Raw genomic sequence first — 13898 nt, forward strand, 5'->3', positions numbered from 1 at the left:
TATAGACCTTTGTTTTTTTTTCCTCATTAGTCTGTGATTAATTTGCTAATATTCTCTTTTGTGGAGATGCAGTTTCTTCAGTTCAGCTTAAAGTGGTGTGTATGTGTGTATATATATATATATATATATATATATATATATATATATATATATATTATTTATTCCTCCTTAAAGAGACTCTGTAACAACAAAAACCTCCCCTGGGGGGTACTCACCTCGGGTGGGGGAAGCCTCCGGATCCTAATGAGGCTTCCCACGCCGTCCTCTGTCCCACGGGGGTCTCGCCGCAGCCCACCGAACAGCCGGCGACTGTGCCGACTGTCAGTTCAATATTTACCTTTGCTGGCTCCAGCGGGGGCGCTGTGGCGACTTTCGGCACGGAAATAGACGGAAATACCCGATCTCCGTCGGGTCCGCTCTACTGCGCAGGCGCCGGAAACTTGCGCCTGCGCAGTAGAGCAGACCCGACGGCGATCGGGTATTTCCGCCTACTTCGGCGCCGAGAGGCATCAGAGCGTCTGCGCAGGAGCCAGGAAGGTAAATATTGCGTCACCGCTGCACGGAGGGCTACAGCGAGACCCCCGAGGGACGCAGGACGGCGTGGGAAGCCTCATTAGGATCCTGAGGCTTCCCCCACCCGAGGTGAGTACCCCCCAGGGGCCGTTTTGTCGTTACAGTTCCTCTTTAAGCGCTGGTGATTTTCAAAATCACCCTGAAAGCGCTTGTGCAATGTTTCTCTATGACAAAGTTCACATCTGAGTTTCTGATCTGCTCAGATAAGTGGTGCATGGGCCATTTGTGAGGCGATTCCGCCTCAATGGAAGGTATAGGAAAAAGTGCTCACAAAATTGCTTTCCGCAGTGGTTGTGTGAGCGTTTTTAAAACACGTTGCATTCTTTTCCGGACCCTCCCAGTCTGTATTGTCCTGAACGAACTGTTTGGGAGTTTCAAAGTCTGTGCAAGATTAGGCCAAGTGTTGAAAATAAGATACAAAGTCTCCTTCTCTTTGCTTCTAAAGGTGCGTACACACGCACTACAGCAGTCAACGACGGTTCCGTCGGCACCTCCCGCTGGGCGGGTTTTCAGCAGACTGTAGTGCGTGTGTACACACTGTTGGCGGACTGATAAGGCTGTTCCTGAACGATCCACCGGGCAGATCGTTCAGGAACAGCCTTATCAGTCAGCCGACAATGCGTACACACGCACTACAGTCTGCTGAAAGTCCGCCCAGCGGGAGGTGCGGACGGACCCGTCTTTTGCTTCTGTAGTCCATGTGTACGCGCCTTAAGATGAGGGAGGTTTCAGTGTTTTGCATTTGAATATCATGCTTGCAAAGCACATCAGTTCTTAGATTGGGGTTCCTTCACATGTATACCGTACACTGCACATGTGCTATGTGCAAAAACATCCATTGCATAAAAAGCATTATTACATATCAGTTCAGGTACCCTTTAAGAGCTGTTTCACACTGGATATCATGAAGTACGATTTCCTTTACCTACAATGTGCCCTTTGTCATGAGATTAGTGCACACTGAGACGGGTTGCATGGTACAATTTACGTTCGTGATTTCAAAAGGAGCAGGGGGAAAAGATTTTGCTGGATCACAAGAAAATTGCTAAGCAACACAATTAAAGGGAACCTAAACTGAGAAGGATATGGATTTTTCCTTTTAAAATAATACCCGTTGCCTGAATCGCCTGCTGATCCTGTGTCTCTAATACTTTTAGCCACAGCCCCTGAACAAGCATGCAGATCAGGTGCACTGACTGAAGTCAGACTGGATTAGCTGCATGCTTGTTTCAGGGTGTGATTCAGCCACTATTGCAGCCACAGAGATCAGCTGGACTGCCAGGCAACTGGTATTGTTTAACAGGAAACATCCATATCACTCTCAGTTAAGGTTCCCTTTAAAGTAATTTTCCTGTACTTGTATACTTAACCTCCTTGCCGGTTTTCCCGACCTGAGCTCGGGGTAGAAAAAAGAAGCTGTTAGCGGTGATCCCGAGCTCAGGTCGGGGTAGGCATAGCAGAGCTTTACCTTTAGTTGTGGAGCCTCTCTCCCCGGCAGTGGGGGGTCTTTCCCTGGCCGCCGGGATCCCCCATGTCCCCGCTATTCTTCCGGGGACCCGGCAGCCAGTTGGAGCAGCGGAGCCGTGGTAGTGGCAGCAGAGTGGTGGTGGCAGCGTGACGTCATCGGGGGCGGGGCTAATATTGAAAACGAACTTCTCTATATTAGAGAAATATAGAGAAGTTCGTTTATATGTATATTAGTGCCATCTTGTGGACAAAGAGAAAACTGCAGCACAGGAGCCCAGAAAGGTACATTTTTTTTATTATTTTGCTGCAGATCTCCCTGCCAGAATGATTTTTTTTTTTCAGGTTTTAGGGTCTGAAAGAGTGGAAAAAAATTGCACCGCTTTTAGACCCTAAAATCTGGAAAGAATCAGAACGGCAAGGAGGTTAAGTTACACCATCACAAATGGTTAAAAATGCAGCGTGACTGACTTAGGCCTCGTTCAGACTATACGCGCTGCCGTGCGCATTTTGGCAGCGCGTATAGTGTGCGACACGCAAGAACGGTAGAAGGGCATAGACAGCCCTTCTACCGTTCCCATCATATGCGCTGCGTGGCAGCGCGATTGCGCTATCGCGTGCTGCACGCATTTTTGGGAATCGCAGCGCAGATCCCATTCATTGTAATGAATGGGATCTGCAGCGCATAGGAGCGCAGATGGCGTGCGATCGGACGCGTTGCGTTCCAATCGCACAGCCATCTGCGCTAAATGATGTGAACGAGGCCTTAGTCAGGCAAAATCACCCCAGTCTCATTCCGCTGATGTGAACCTCCCGTGTGATTTACATTATACGCCTGGAAACGAGACGCTAAGAATATCAGGTGCAGTGTCAAACAGCCCTAAATAGACATGGTATTAATATATCTATGTTAATTGTTATTTTCCACCCATTATTCTATGTAGGTCTAACCCAGAGAATGTAGACAAGTATGTTTAACTGTTTTTTCCTCAAGCTACATACACACGTCTTGGCGGATCGCTCAAGTCCAGTCTTATCAGCTGAACGACAGACTGTACGCACGCCCAATTTGACGTCCAAATGACGGGTCGTTTGCGAAAATCCGACGTGTGTACGAGCCTTTATGCTGTTAGTTTTTATTAGGCCGAATTTCCCAGGTCATCTCAAGACCGCTCCAATGAGAGATAACCCCCTCCACTCCAATCTAAATAGGAAGTAGGATAAAATATTCAAATTAGACATGTGATATATGCTGTTTCATCTGTTGAAAGCAATAAAACATGACTAAATATCCCATGTCCTATTCTAAGATTTTAACATTTTTTTTTTCTCCTCTTCAGATTGCATTAAAAGAGAACCCTTTTGGTCTTAAAGCTGTGGACAGTGACTCAGACAGTGGTCAAGGCAGCTGTGAACTAACCTCTCCTATGGAGAAACAAGAGAAAATGGATTTTACAGAGAATGGAGGTATTTTTCTGTAGTGTATCAGTGTTCTCCCCAGAATTTTTTTTCCAGCCGGGTGGCATGAAAAAGTAGCCGGGTGGGGGAGAACGCAGGTTCGGCGCAACTCTGTGCAACTCTGCTTACAGTGTAAGAGGCGGATGAGGAGGCGAGCCAATGATCGCCAGGTAGTCACTAAAATTGAGCCTGTGGAGAACACTGAATATGACTCCTTGGGGTTGATTCATCAAAGGAAATAGCGCAAGCAACCTCCCGTTGGTTGCGCTAATAAATCAGCGCAACTTCGTTTCCCTGCATGCTACACACACTAGTGGTAGTGTGCATAACTAAGCAACAGCCGCTGCTTACAAAAGCTGCACGGTAGTGATGTTAATTAACATGGTAGCAGCTGAGCTAGTGAAGTATCGCAGTAGCGATACATCACTACCACACTGCTTTTGTAAACTGCGGTTGTTGCTTAGTTATGCACACTAGGCTGCCACTGTCGCACGTAGCTTGCGGGGAAATAAAATTAAGTTGCATTGATTACCTCCTGTTGCTCCTGTTATATCCTTTGATGAATCAACCTTGTCCTTGTAGCAGACTCCCCCCCCTTGTGTATTTTTTTTTCTTTTAGTTATTTCATTAGCATAATATTACATCGGGAGTTTAGTGATTATATATGACCCCTCACACTGTCTGCAATACCATGCGACCCGCAACTATCCCCCCAAACGCCGCTCGCCAGTAATATCATGCATGTATGAAATAACATTAATGTTCAGCCGACAGCCGCCGTACGAAACCGCGCATACTTACAAGCTTGCACGGACAGTCAGTGTCCGTGCACGCCGAGGCAGCCTGTATTGCGCGCCTCTGCAGAGTACTGCAGACTGACAGCTGAGCCTCGCACAGTCGCACTTTCCTGGCTGTCATCACCCCCTGCCCGATTGTCAGGGTGCGCCGGACTCGCTTGAAAAAGAAAAAAAAAAAAAAAGCCAGCAGCGCTGTTCTGAAGCCAGTCCCTGTACTGCTCCGCTCTGTGCATGAGATTTCGCGCTTCCCGGCGAGCTCGTGCCTTCATTGGCTCACCCTCTTACTGCCTCACCCTCTTACTGCCTCACCCCCACTGTAACCCTGCGTGTCAGCACACCGTGGATTAAAGGAGTTCTACTTGCTTTAACTGTGCCTCTGCCTCCTTTCTCCTCAAATTGCAAAAGTGTATGCTCTGGAGAGTACGTTTGGCATGGAGTACGCAATCCGGTGAACCCAGTGTCCATCCACCCACATCTAGTGCCAGTCTGTTCCTTTTCTACATAGGTCAGTGAGTAATATAGGCGCTGTCAGAAGACCGCACAAATTACTATAAAAACACTAATTTGGCTGCCAGCAATCCATGGCAATTTAGAGGCTGGATAGTATTTAAAGCCTCCAGGACTTTCTGCAGAAGCAGGGTGAGCCTTTTTACAACTTTACCCTGCACCCAAATCTCCCGGTGGCTTAATCATATGTATGCCGTGGGAGTGGGGCATATCTGCCTACCATACGGGTGGGTGTGGGTGTGTGTGTGTGTGTGTGTGTGTGTGTGTGTGTGTGTGTGTGTGTGTGTCACATTTAGTGTAAGGGGGAGGCCCAGGTCCAAATAATTTGTAATACTGTAATTGGTTAAGCAACTATAGTCAATGCCCAGCTGAAGAAGCCGCTAAAGTAAATAAATTCTGGGATGCCTAAACATGAAATAAAAGATACTGCTAGACTGGCAACATCCTGAAATATGGGATACAGTTTTGGGCACCACACTACAGGATGGATGTTGTTTGAAAAAATTGCGAAAAAATTGCGGAATCAGGTTCTGCTTCAAAACCATCAAGCTATATTCAAAAATCGTACAAAACACTGGATAATCACTATTGTCATTAAAATCATAAAACGCACTGCGGGATGTAAATTGCACAGTCGGCTGGGCTCACACATACAGCACTTCAATCGCACCAGTCACACCTGGGATCCCACCATCCACCAGCTTTATCTACACTAGGACACTATAGTGTGAGACCAGTTTTTCAAGCTAGAGTTCCTCTTAATATTCAAAGCTTGCTTAAATATCCACTAAGCACCAGTCAGTGAGCAGGTGAAGTATATAGCAGGGCTGTGGAGTCGGTACAAAAATCTTCAGACTCCTCAGTTTATGAAACTACGACTCCGGGTACCCAAAATGGCTCCGACTCCTCGACTACGACTCCTTAGTCTAATACTTAACAGGGCTGTGGATTTTGTACAAAAATCATCCGACTCAGACTCCTTACCTTATGAAATAAACGACTCCAACTTCGACTCTGGGTGCCCAAAATTGCCTCGACTCTGACTCCAACCCCGACTTCATAGCCCTGGTATATAGCCATCAAAACGTAAGCAGTACAGCGATTACAGTGCGACCTACAATTCCGTCTCACTGAGGCTCTCACCACTCAGCTGTGTAGTTGAAGGCCGTCAGGCGTCCTGTAGTTGTGGGTGCAGTATAGAGATGTTCACCAAGTTAACAGCTCCACCATTGTTAGGTCCTGTGTGTAGCAGCGCTGTTGAGGTCTCCAAAGTGACAGTAGGCTGGTAAGAACGTGCTAGCATATGCCTCTCGCCAGGATCAGGTCAGCCATGCTGCCCCTCTTGTATGCTGCCCTCAGCTTTGTCCGGCGCCAGACTCCAGCGTAGGCACAAGCAGGGCTTGTGGCAGGCGCGTACAAGGCCGCAGTGAGAGCCTCCCTCACCACACGTATCGGGCGCTTCCGGCCTTAATCATGTGATCGGTGGGTGGCGATTTCTGAATGTATCATTTTATAGCATCTCCGGTTAGTGCAACGATAATGTTGCAACTCATTGTCGCCATCTTGTGGATAATTTCTTGTCTGCAGCTCTTTTAAGTCCGTATATAGGTATCAGTGGGACCATAAGGTTGCATGTTATCGCCATCTTGTGGGCTTTTTTCGAACTGCAACAAAGTTTAATCCTATAAAGAGATTATAACAAACTGTTGCATAAAGTCGGCATCCTCTTGTGGGCAATTAACTTCATTACAGAGGAACTCACTCCATTAGACTGTACATATAGTTCCTTAATTCGGTGTGGTTGCAATGATCACTTTTAAGTAAGTTCTTTTTGACTACTCATTGGTTTCATAGTGTCTCATAGTTTACACTCCTCATGTTTGAAATTTCTTTAGATGGACCTCATCAGCCCTAAACTGCTCTTAGGATCAGACATATAACTTAAAGGGACTCCGAGCAGTGCAGAAACTATGGAAAGATGCACATCATTTTAAAGCTCTCTTTCTCCTCTTTCCAATGATATATAAACCGCTACCCTACGCCTTTTAGTTTTCGCTATTTTCGTGATTGAAATTGCCGCGGCCGCGATTTCGATCGCGAAAATATAAAAAACTTAAAGGCGTAGGGCAACGATCCATCAAGCCATAGTTATATATTGTATTACACAGGGCGACTTTTTGTCAAAGTCAGCAGCTGCATTCAGCAGAATGGAGCTGCTGACACTGGGGAAAGTGTCGTCCTGTGTAATACAATATAACTATGGCTTGATGGATATCATTTTAAAGCTCTCTTTCTCCTCTTTCTGACGACACCTAAATTGTTGCCCTACACCTTTTAGTTTTCTCTATTTTCGCGATCGAAATCGCGGCCTCGGCAATTTCAATCGCGAAAATAGCGAAAAACTAAAAGGCGTAGGGTGGTGGTTTATATATCATTGGAAAGAGGAGAAAGAGAGCTTTAAAATGATATGCATCTTTCCATAGTTTCTGCACTGCTCGGAGTCCCTTTAACGGACATTTTAGAGCTCGTACGATCAGTGGTCATTTCCTCCCACCAACATTGCAGTAAAGTATGGAAGCGACAGCAGGCGCTCACTGTATCTAGCATGCACCTCTCCACACAGATCCATGCCTATTGGACATGGCCGACACCTCCAGGCATGACTATCAGCTGGTAGATACCAGCTCTATTTCACTATATAAGGTACAGGCAGAAGCATTCTGTCTCCATAGGCAGGATTACAGGAAAGAGGTGACCGTCACCAGCGGGTAAATTCAGCACGTCTCGATCTGTCTCTTTTATCCAAGTCACCACCCCTGGATGGAGGCTCCATCTTATAGATGCCTTTGAATCTCAATTCAGGGTTGGCATCATGAAATAGATGAAAATGTACACCGACTGGTGATTTGTCATAGTTGTCCTTGCTTCTAATTACTGACATATGCTTCTGAATGCGTTTCTTCAACTCGTTGGTTGTCTTTCCTACATACAGCAAGCGGTATGGACATGAACGTATATTACGAACTTCGTGTCGCAGTTTATAAACTTCTTGATTTCGTATTCGTGACTCTTCAGTGTGTTCCTGAACGTCGCTGAGTGATCAATCAAACTGCAAACATCACATTTGCCGCATGTATGCATGCCCTTTGGCTGTATGTGGGACCCTAGCCACATGCGTTTGGCTCTATTCTTAGATGGATTGTATTCGGAGTTCACAAGAATATCCTTAAGGTTGGGGGCTCTTCTTGCCGTCAGTAAGTAGTTGTTTGTAACATGTGCAGAACAGTCAATGAAACAAGTGGGTGGAAGCTCTCATTCTCCTCCCCTTTGCCTCAAAACTCCTTGAGCGTCTTGTTCACAAACGCCTGACCCAGTACCTCAATGCCAACTCCCTACTAGACCCACTGCAATCTCTTTCTGCCTGCCCATTCAACCGAAACAGCTCTCACCAAAGTGGTCAGTGCCTCGCCTTAGCTAAAGCCGAAGGCAAATACTCCATTCTTCTCCTCCTTGACCTTTCAGCAACTTTTGACACAGTGGACCATCCCTTACTCCTTCAGTCCATGGGCATTCACGACCTCGCCCTGGCCTGGCTCTCATCCTACTTCTCCAACCTCACGACCTCCTTCAATGAGTCCTCATGCACCCCAACCACCTCTCTGTGGGAGTCCCCCAAGGCTTGGTCCTTAGCCCCCTACTGTTCTCCCTATACACATCCTCCATTGGCAAGGTTATTTCCTCCATGGGTTTTAACTATCATCTGTATGCAGGTGACACCTAGATCTACCTCCACACCCTTGACTTATCCACCACTACCATGGACAAGGTCTCCTGCCTATCAGCCAATTCCTCCTGGATGTCCGCTAGGTTCCTAAAACTAAATCTGGACTAAACGAAATTTATGATCTTCCCACCCTGGCCATCCCTGAACCTCTCAGATGTACATGTCACTGTTAACCACACTACCATTCGCCCTACCTCTCAAGCCTGCTGTCTGGGTGTCACCATGGACTCCGCACTCAACTTCACTTCCCACATCCAAAACCACAGAGTCCTGCAACTTCCACCTCCATAACATCTGCAAGATCCGCCCTTTCCTGACCCCTGCCACCACCAAACTCCTCATCCATGCCTTCATAATGTCCTGCCTTGACTACTGCAATGCCCTTCTGTTTTTTCTCCCTATGACCTGAATTGCCCCGATGCAGTCAATCATGAATGCAGCAGCCACAATTATTCACTCCTCCCATCGCTCCACCGCAGCGGCTCCCCTCTGTGAATCCCTCCACTAGCTTCCTGTCCAGTCCAGAATCAGATTCAAGATACTGTCTGACCTACAAATCTGTCCATAAAACCCGTCCAACCTACATTTCCGATCTTACTCAGAGGTACACACCTAGCCGCTCACTCCACTCCTCCAATGAACTTTGCCTGACAGCCCTTGTCTTCCCCCCCCCCCCCCCCCCCCCCCCCCCGCATCACAAAGTCCCATGCACGCCTCCAGGACTTCTCAAGAGCTGCTCCAATACTATGAAACTTCCCTTTTCACTCTGGCCTGCCACCCCTCACAATTGCTCTAAACCCACAGCTGAACTGTGGTCCCCCTACCTCTTGTGTCCTTACCTCTCCCTCTAGATAGTAAGCCTTCAGGCAGAGTCCTCCTCCTTTTGTGTCCTACCTGATCATGCACCTCCATTACTGTGAACCCATGCTATGCATTTGAGTGACCTAACTTGCCTAACCTCCATGCTCCATCCAGTGACTGACTAAGCATTACCTTGTACTCATACTGTGCTGCGTGATCTGGTTTTTCTTGAATTCCTGTATTGTTTTATTGCTGTATGTGACCCCTAAATATTGTCTGTAACCTTAACTAATGTCCAGTGCTGTGTAATATTTTGGCGCTTTATAAATACAATAGATAAATGAGAAGAATCAATCCCTCTCTGGTCTAAATCTGATCAGTTTGCCGCATTGGGCAAAAATCTATGCGTGTATGGCTACATTAAAGCTAAAGCAACCTCTGTTTTACTGCTCCACCTACACTGCCTGTTAGTCTCTCCTGGCTGACAACCAGCAAAAAGAACAGCCTTTCTTTATTTGTTTAAAACCATTGAATGAAAAAGGATCTTCATTTTTAAACGATTTTTGGTAGTTTGGTGTTTATAAAATCTGAAGTCTAATCTGAGAACCTTTTCAACAAAAGCTATAGACGAGTTCTTAAAGACAGTTTTGTACATACTGGTTAGAAATTCAGATTTTCGAGGTTGTGTGTGTGTGTGTGTGATATAGAGATAGAGATATATAGAATTATTTTTTTTTTTTTTTGCATTCTCTGGCTAAATTCTTCCAGGTTAATTCAGATGTATTGGAACAATCTGAGAATGCAGAATTTTACCTTGGTACTCCAGATTATCACAGTAAAATTCAGTTTTGTTCTGATTGGACCGTGTCTTGTGAGATTGGTCTAAAATTACCACAGAAATCCAACTTTCGTTGACAAATTCTGCATTCTCTGGTCCAATGCTTGAGTTCTGTGATTGGGCTAAAATGACAGTGTAGCAAGTAAAGCAGGTTTCCACAGAGAATGCAGAAATGTCAATTCTGTGGAATCCGAATTGGCATCCCTAGTTTGCATATCTTAGGCTGGGAAGATGATTTTACTCCTGTAGTGGAGACTTAAAGAGAACCTGTACTGAGTGAAAATATTTAAAATAAACACGAGGTAACTTCAAATGAACATTACATAGTTACCTTGCCATCAGTTCCTCTCAGAAGCACACCATTTTCTTCTGACAATAAACCCTTCCAGTTCTGGCAATATTTTGTCAGATCTGAAATATATCAGTTGCTGTCAATAAAATATCAGTTGCTGTTAGTTATAGCTGAAAAGAAAACTGATGTACCAGGTAATGTCCATGTTTCCCTATGGCTCAAGTGGGCGATGTTACAGTTTAACTGTATGCTGACCAGAAAGCTGTTATGGAGTAATGGCCATTTTCAAAATGGAGGACAGAAAATTGCCTTGATCACAGTGAACAAACAGGACACGGGACAGGAGAAAGACACTGAGGAGTAGACCACATGGAAGGTAAGTATGACTTGTGTATGCTTATTTTGACTTTTAATTTTCAGTTCAGGTTTTCTTTAAAGAGACACTGAAGCGAGAATAATTCTCGCTTCAGAGCTCATAGCAGGGGCACGTGTGCCCCTGCTAAAACGCCACTATCCCGCGGCTAAACGGGGGTCCCTTCACCCCCACCCCCCGCAAAATCAACGACCAAATTGGTCGTAGATTTTGCTGCTCCTAGAGGCAGGGCTATCGGCGGCAGCCCTGCCTCTAGTCGCGTCTATCAGCGGCGCATCGCCGCCTCTCCCCCGCCCCTCTCAGTGAAGGAAGACTGAGAGAGGCGGAGATACGCGCTGACAGACGCGCGTGGGGCAGGGCTGCGGCGGTTAGCCCTGCCTCAACCAGGAAGAGATCCCCGGCTGCTCGGAGGGGATTTGTGAGGTAAGGGACCCCCGTTTAGTGGCGCGATAGCGGCGGTTTAGCAGGGGCACACATGCCCCTGCTAACTATGAGCTCTGAAGCGAGATTTATTCTCGGTTCAGTGTCTCTTTAAAGGACCTCTATCATGAGGAATTGTAAAAGTTCAAACCGCATGTGCACATACTTTTTTTGCTAGATTGCTATTTTCACTGAGCAAAATGCAGTATAAATTTTTCACCATGTTCCGGTCCCTTACAAGAGGGAGTAAAAATATGAAATATTTAACTGGTTTTGGACTAGTACATCTCCTCATGGGTGATTCTTAGTAATTTTTCTTCTTTACAAAGTAATTCTCTGGACAGGACCTATGCAAAAATGCTGGCCATCCTTTACACTTATTTGCACACTATTTTGTCAGTTGGACTGAGCGATTGTCATTATGCTGTTGAAAATTAACCTTGAGCCCCAGAGGTTTATATCCCACTGACTGGCCATTTTTTAATTTTTTATTTTTTTAACAATTTGGTTCTTCACAACTTTTACCTCCTTTTCTTCTCACAAATAGAGCTTTCTGTTGGTGTGATTTGATTGCTGCTATTCTTATTTTATTTTTTATTGTTTAAAAGACCTCCAAGAAGTAGAAAAAAAAAAGTGCGCGCGCACACACACACACTCACACTATGGTAGGGATTAGATTGTGAGCCCCTCCGAGGCACAGTTAAGTGACCAGACTATACTTTGTATAGCGCTGCATAAGCTGTCAGTGCTATATAAATACTTTAATCATATATTAATATTACAAAAAAAATCTAGCCTGCCAGCTGGGGTTAGTGGCGGAAGCTCGCATGAGCTCCTGTCAAATCTCGTTCTTTGTGAGATGACGCCATATGGCTTTCCTAAGACCTGAAAGAGTCCCTGTCCTGCCACCATCCTGCGGTAGGCGGGAGGGAATCGGTTAAGTAAACCCTGAGAATTCCGCCATGAGAAGGTGGACTAGTCCAAAACCTGTCAGAATTGTATTACTTTTAAGTGACAGCAACACAAGAAAAACGGGAAGTGATCAATTAACATCAGCATTGCAGACTTTCTCATTCACTTTTCTGTGCTCCTCTAATGGAGAGATGACCTCCTAGTTTTGTAGGGAAATGTGCAATGTCATGAGCTCTGGTTTCTTCAGAATTTGCATATCAAAAAATGGTAGTTGTTTATGGAACTGGGATTGCAAATTCTTCTCTGTTCACCAATGTTAGAGGACACTGCTCTAGTCAGTGTTCATTAGGTATGCTGAACATGGCAAAGATATTAGAACGTTGTGCCTGTTTACTAAAAGAAACTTTAAGTGAACCTCCGGCTTGGGGTTTAACAGTTTCACAGCATCAGAACTTAGTTTTTCTTACCAAAGCATCATTTTTAGCTGCATTTTTAGCTAAAGCTCCACCCATCAAAGAAAACTGGCCAGGCTTTTTTTCCTTGATGCTGATGGGATTTCCTATGGGATTTCCTATGTTATTCATGTTGCCTAGCAACTGGGACGGGTGATCAGCACACAGGACAGTTGGAACTGTCTCATGCTCCCTGTCACCTCCTTTCAACCAAAAAGATGGCTGCCCTCATGAAATCAAACATTTGCCTGTTCTTTTAAAAGAGGGTAGGTAAGAGATTATATTACCTATCTATTTAACATAACTAATGTAACTTAATGACAGTATGTTTGTTTAGGTTCCTCTTTAGCTGAAGAAAAACTTTTTTTTTTTTTTTTTTTTTTTTTTCTTTAGATTCTGATGATGAAATTTTGGTACTTAAGAAAAGCAAGAACAAGAAATTATTTGAAGAAAGTGATAGTGATGCTGAGGTAGAAAATGGTACCATCGCTGCCAGTACTGGGCTTGAGCTGGAAAGTGATGAAGAGAAAAAATACGAGACTACAGAGAGCGGGAAGCCTCGCAGAATTCGTGCTGCCTTGCTTGACAGTGATGATAGTAATGAAGATGGAGAGCTTGGTGTGGATTCTGACAAGTTAAAAGCTATTAATGGCAGCTCTGACCAGGACACCCAAGAGTGCACAGGCAGCAAGAAAAAGAAAAGCAGCAAGTCCTTAAGAAAAATTGGTTTAGAAGAAAAACCGAAGGAAAAATCAGAAAGAAGGGAGAAAGAAAAGGACATGTTAAGATCCCTGAAAAAGCTAAAAGAGGGCAAACGAAAGTCAAAAGTAAGAATGTGTTTTTTTGTTCCCCCCCCCCTTTATCTGTAAGGGACCCTAAAGTGAAAATTTGCTAAAAGTGCGTTTTGACTTGACACTATTCCAAGCTGCATATAAGTTACATTAAAATGAGTACGCAAGTTGGAATTATTTACATCTCATTGACTATTTTTGCCTTGTCTGCATTGTTTTAGAAATCCTAGTCTTAAAAAGACTCCGAAGTCTTTTAAAAACGAGGTTTTTACTTTAAAAAAACTCATTAACCTAATTGCCCCTCCTAAAACGCTGCATCCCTGCGGCTGAAAACGCCATAAATAATCCTTAATTCCGCCCGGCAAAATCTTGGCATCACAGAGGAACATAAAAATGGAAACCAGTAGGAAAATATATGTATTTTTTTCATATCACA

At 45.0% G+C, this 13898-nt stretch overlaps 1 protein-coding gene across 1 annotated transcript in view; it reads left to right on the forward strand.

The window, feature by feature from the left end:
• Window positions 1–13898, forward strand: part of CLSPN (claspin) — a 59600-nt gene that overhangs the window by 313 nt on the left and 45389 nt on the right. Inside the window, exons 2-3 of the mRNA XM_068269095.1 lie at window positions 3378–3504; window positions 13065–13498. Coding sequence (XP_068125196.1) covers window positions 3378–3504; window positions 13065–13498 — 561 coding nt within the window. The remainder of the gene's footprint in view (window positions 1–3377; window positions 3505–13064; window positions 13499–13898) is intronic.

Source organism: Hyperolius riggenbachi, chromosome 2 (genome assembly GCF_040937935.1).
Source record: "Hyperolius riggenbachi isolate aHypRig1 chromosome 2, aHypRig1.pri, whole genome shotgun sequence".
Taxonomy (NCBI): Eukaryota; Metazoa; Chordata; class Amphibia; order Anura; family Hyperoliidae; genus Hyperolius; species Hyperolius riggenbachi.